The sequence below is a fragment of the Cenococcum geophilum genome (assembly GCF_001692895.1).
Source record: "Cenococcum geophilum 1.58 unplaced genomic scaffold K441scaffold_4, whole genome shotgun sequence".
Taxonomy (NCBI): Eukaryota; Fungi; Ascomycota; class Dothideomycetes; order Gloniales; family Gloniaceae; genus Cenococcum; species Cenococcum geophilum.
Genome location: NW_027137562.1, coordinates 439,058 through 443,551, shown reverse-complemented (window position 1 = coordinate 443,551; position 4,494 = coordinate 439,058). Strand labels below are relative to the sequence as shown.

Genomic DNA, 4,494 nt, shown 5'->3' with positions numbered 1-4,494 from the left:
TTAAGGACGTCACTATACCCAATAGCCCCTTAATAATGGCCTAAAACGATACTCGTCTTATCTAACTAAATTACAGCCTTCCAATCTTCCAAGGTTTAATAACGGTAGGTCAATATAAACTTATATCGTTCGCTCTTTATAGCTATAGTTAATCTAGGCTTCCTTATTAGCTTCGTCTTACAGTAGCCGTATTTTTTAAATACCATTTAAACGGATAATATAGAGAGGCCTATTTCGCGAGCAATCCTTTTAGTGCTTTTTTTACGCCCGCAACGATCGCACATAACGGCGTTAATAACTTTTTGCTTAAGATTAGGAGTAATCTTTTTCTTACGCCCTACGCGGGGCTTATCCTTAAGGTAGTTATTAAGGAGAACCCAATCTGCACGCTAGCCATTCTCTACTGCCCTTTTTAGCAGGTTGCCGATATGCTTGGTGCTAATTCTGGTAACTTAAGTGATCGCTTTTCCCAAAAAGGAAGGAGAATTCTCTTTTCACGCAATCCTCCGTAACGTTGGCTAATTATTTATAAAGACGTTAGTATGTTATTAATTAGTAGCTAAAAAATAGTATAGTGCGCGAGTTTTGGTAAGGATTACATAGACCGGCTCAGGGATCCTTATCGGGCCACTCGCTATTCATTGCCTTAAATAGCGATGCGGCCCATGATGCCCAACGCAGACTCACATCACGAACCACATAATTCTATTCTCTTTATCACCAAATCGAAACATACGATGAACGAGAAGCACTCCTCCACCGCGGATCACGAGTACGACGAAGAAGGCGTCCTGCAGGCGAACCATGACTTCGCAGTCGTGCAGCCGAACGATGTGTTTGGCAATGAGGCCGGTCACGCAATCAAGTATAAGACGCTGAGTTGGCCGATGGTTGCGGTGTTGATGATTACGGAGATTGTCTCGAATGGCATGCTGAGTCTGCCACAGAGTGGTGGCGCGGTAGGAGTGAGTATCTTGGCCACAGCACAATGTCTGTTGGATTTACACGCTGACTCTGCGCAACAGCTTATTCCAAATGTGATTTTGATTGTGGTACGAATCCGTTTTTAGGGGCTGCAGCCTAGGAATCTAAGATTATGGGCAGTTCTTAGGGATCTTTGGGACATTTACGGCTTATTTGCTTGTGCAGTTGTGAGTCCTCCCTTCTCCGCTTGCAGAATTATACGTACCAATTTCCTAGCAAACTCAACCACCCCGAAGTCCACAACATGGGCGACGCCGGCTACATCATGTTCGGCCCAATCGGCCGCGAGATCCTCGCCGCCGGCACCGTGCTCTTCGCCATCTTCGCAACTGGCAGCCAACTAATCGCGGGCGAACTCGCGCTCGCCACCCTCTCGGACAGTAGCCTCTGCCTGATGCTCTACACCGGCATCTTTGCCATCCCAATCACCATCTGCAGCTTTCCACGCACTCTCGACCGGCTCTCCTGGCTCAGCATCCCCGCCACCTTCTCGATCCTCATTGCCGGTCTCGTCGGGATGATTGGGGCCGGCGTGAATCCCGTTCCTGGCCGCACCGTCAGCTTGACACACTCCCAGACGTTCATTAATGCCTTTGGTTCCGTTGCTAATCCAGTCTTTGCATACGCGGGTCACTTTATGTTCTTCATCCTCATTTCGGAGATGCGGAATCCGCGGGACGCGATGAAGGCTGCCTACGTACTGCAAGGGTTCGCGACGACCTTCTATGCCGTGTTCGCTATACAGCAACACTGGTATCTGGGGGATGGCGTTGCGAGTCCAAGTTTGCTCAGTTTGCCACCCAAGTGGCAGAAGGCCGCGTTTGCAATAGCTATTCCGAATTTTTTAATTGCCGGGAGCTTGTATTCGCATACGGCGGCGAAGCTCATTTTCTTGCGACTCTTTCGCAATTCAAAGCATCTCCATAGTCACACTGTGATGGGCTGGTGTACTTGGAACGTCTTGGTTCTGGTTATGAACGCGGCAGCGTTTGTACTAGCTGTTGGGATTCCGGTGTTCCCTTATTTAGTGGGCATCGCGGCAAGTTTGTTTGCAAGTTGCAAGTTCACCATATCTCTTCGAGAAGACCGCCAGTGTATTCTAACGCTTGGTAGGGTATACTTATGGCATTGCAGGGACTTTCTGGCTTCATGACAGCTACTACGTAACAGGTCTTGGTACTGCTGGATGGCGAAGACAGCCGATTATGTTCGTGCTAAGCGTGTTGACGTTTATTGCTGGCGGATTCATTTGCGTTGCTGGGTTGTATACATTTATCGAGCTGATCAAAGCAGCCTACGATAGTGGAAGTAAGTCACCTGAAGGAGGGCTCTTTGAAAAGAGGGTACTGATGGAATACTTAGCGGTCGGGTCGCCATTTTTGTGTTACTCGGCTCCGCCTCCCTCTGGTAATAGCACTAGTTCAGGATAAAGATAGCCAGCAACGATACCTCTGGGAGACGCTGCTATGTGTAACAGAAGATAACGCAGAATGAGGGAACATGCTGAGTACTCTTATGGCGGGGTGAATCTGTGTGGATGCAAAAACTGGCCAATTTACAAAAGAATATATATAACAAAAACATTGGATTAGATTCAAGGCTATCAACTATCACCATTGTAATATCTCCTAGCTGTACTGAAGGACGTTCCGGCTCTGGTTATATTCTGAAACAGTCATCTCCTCATACCTGGCTGGTTGCAAGTCGCTCACAAACTGCGGCAAAGGTCCAGCAGATTTGTCCCCACCAGCCCTGAAGAAGAATACGATCGACAGTCTCGGCGGTATTCTCTGGGCCTTCATGTCCTCCATAGCAGCTACTTGATGTATGCATGCGGGCAAGTTGCCGTTCGTCCACCTCTCAAGCGTATTAGCCACGTTGACGATGATTTCATCTGGGCTCTCTTGCGGTACGCGCACGAATGTCCCTGGATTCTTCCGGTCTTCCACCTGGAGACCCTTTTCGGAGCCCTGAAAGACGAAGCTAAAGATCCCAGTGTCCGTATGTGGCCAAATGCGGCGAGAATTCTCAATGTCTAGCCCATGGCTTGTGACGGCAGGATAATAGTTCAGACGAATTTCGCTCCCATCCGGTGTACATCTTTTAGTAAGATCTCCTACTGGGACATTCAACCCCACCTCTATTGCTCCCATTAACTGCAATGCGAGCTTTTGGAAAACTTCGTACTGAGATTCCATGTATTGCCGAAATCCTGGCAGATCACTCTCGTCAGGCCAAGGGGTGGGAAAGCTGCCATCTGTAGGTGGCCCCATATCGAAGGATTCCTATTCAAGACGTTAGGAATATTTCACAAGACCCGGCCTCACTGGGAGTTTGAGGACTCGCCCTTAGCTCTTTGGCACCCGTGAAGCCTGCTGTTGCTGGGCTGAGCTTCCAAACTTTTTCATCATCCAACGCCCTGTATCCCCTTGAGGGGTTTTTGGACTGGGGTAGTCTTTCCAAGTTGGCATGCTTCCTTCGCAAGTCGAGAGGAAGCTCAAAATACTTGTTGATCTATGAGGGTTAACGTCTGAGACCAGCAGCAGCAAAGTCTACGAACCCAATCAAACAGCCTAGCTATCGCACTGGGCGATATGCAATCGCCTGTAAGTCTCGCGACACCATACACACGGAGGCTCTCTACAAGCTGGTGTGCAAATGCCGACTTTACGTCCATGGATTCGTGGTAGAGCTGGGATACATCTATGATAGGGACGGCCATAGTACCGATTCTGAATAGAAAGATGAAATAAAAAGCCTGTCTGGTAAACTATAGAGGTCACAGAAGCACGACAAGGTGATTTTTAATCGATATATAAGATCAAGATGTGAGCGCACCTTATCTGCAGCGAACCCAGCGCAAAGCATTCTTCCATCGGGCACACATCCCATAGGATAAATGAGCCACACCCAGGTGCCCCCCCACTCCAGCGATGACAACTGCTATGGACAGACATTAACTAGCTGCAAGAAACCAAAATGGTATGCCTCCGTGCGGCCGAATACAGTAGCCAATCTATCTAATTGTTTGACTGCAAGCAAGCGAAAGGGTGTGCGGCCGAAGAGTCAATCCATCTAATTAATGGCAGCATGCGTTTCGTGGTCCGGCAACACGAGGGAGCCAAGTAGGGGGCACATGCCGACATTGTGTGTGCATAGAAATTTGGCAAATTAATAAGCTGAAGATTAAAATCTAACCAAAGAAATTCACTATTACTTAATTCTTGCAGCTAAAAAAGTAAAATAGTAGCTATCCTATTTATCTTTACTAAATTTTCATTTCCAAATATAGGTGGGTTGCCATCTTGATCCTTATATTCGAGTATACAGCTTAGTGGGTTATTTGACTAGACCCACCGGGTTATTTACAGGGGTGTTGAAGTGACAATTTTCAAGTGACCATTTACAATTCACGCCAGGCATCAACTTCCATCGTCTATATAGCACAGCGAATAGGACACAGCTTTGCTGTGTCCTGTCCGCCGTGTATTAATTACAAGTAACCCTATT

The 4,494-nt window shown here is 47.6% G+C and overlaps 3 protein-coding genes across 3 annotated transcripts; 1 reads left to right on the top strand and 2 right to left on the bottom strand.

Annotated features, from left to right (window-relative positions):
- Positions 1–206: 206 nt before the first annotated feature.
- Positions 207–374, bottom strand: K441DRAFT_539235 (uncharacterized protein; the record flags this gene model as incomplete). The annotated part of the gene is made up of 1 exon (XM_067642547.1): positions 207–374. A coding segment is annotated over one exon (168 nt), but the record flags the coding sequence as incomplete, so codon positions are not given.
- Positions 375–680: 306 nt separating this feature from the next.
- Positions 681–2,611, top strand: K441DRAFT_209500 (transmembrane amino acid transporter). The gene is made up of 6 exons (XM_067640532.1): positions 681–965; positions 1,026–1,052; positions 1,105–1,151; positions 1,201–2,042; positions 2,098–2,292; positions 2,347–2,611. The coding sequence occupies exons 1-6, from the start codon at positions 738–740 to the stop codon at positions 2,412–2,414; spliced, it is 1,407 nt and encodes a 468-aa protein (XP_067508715.1). The 5' UTR covers positions 681–737; the 3' UTR covers positions 2,415–2,611.
- K441DRAFT_729394 (Clavaminate synthase-like protein) lies at positions 2,357–3,706 on the bottom strand (the record flags this gene model as incomplete). Its single annotated transcript, XM_067654194.1, has 2 exons — positions 2,357–3,269; positions 3,545–3,706. 2 exons carry the CDS (start codon positions 3,704–3,706, stop codon positions 2,613–2,615), a joined length of 819 nt encoding a protein of 272 aa, XP_067508714.1. The 3' UTR covers positions 2,357–2,612.
- Between the last annotated feature and the right edge of the window lie 788 nt (positions 3,707–4,494).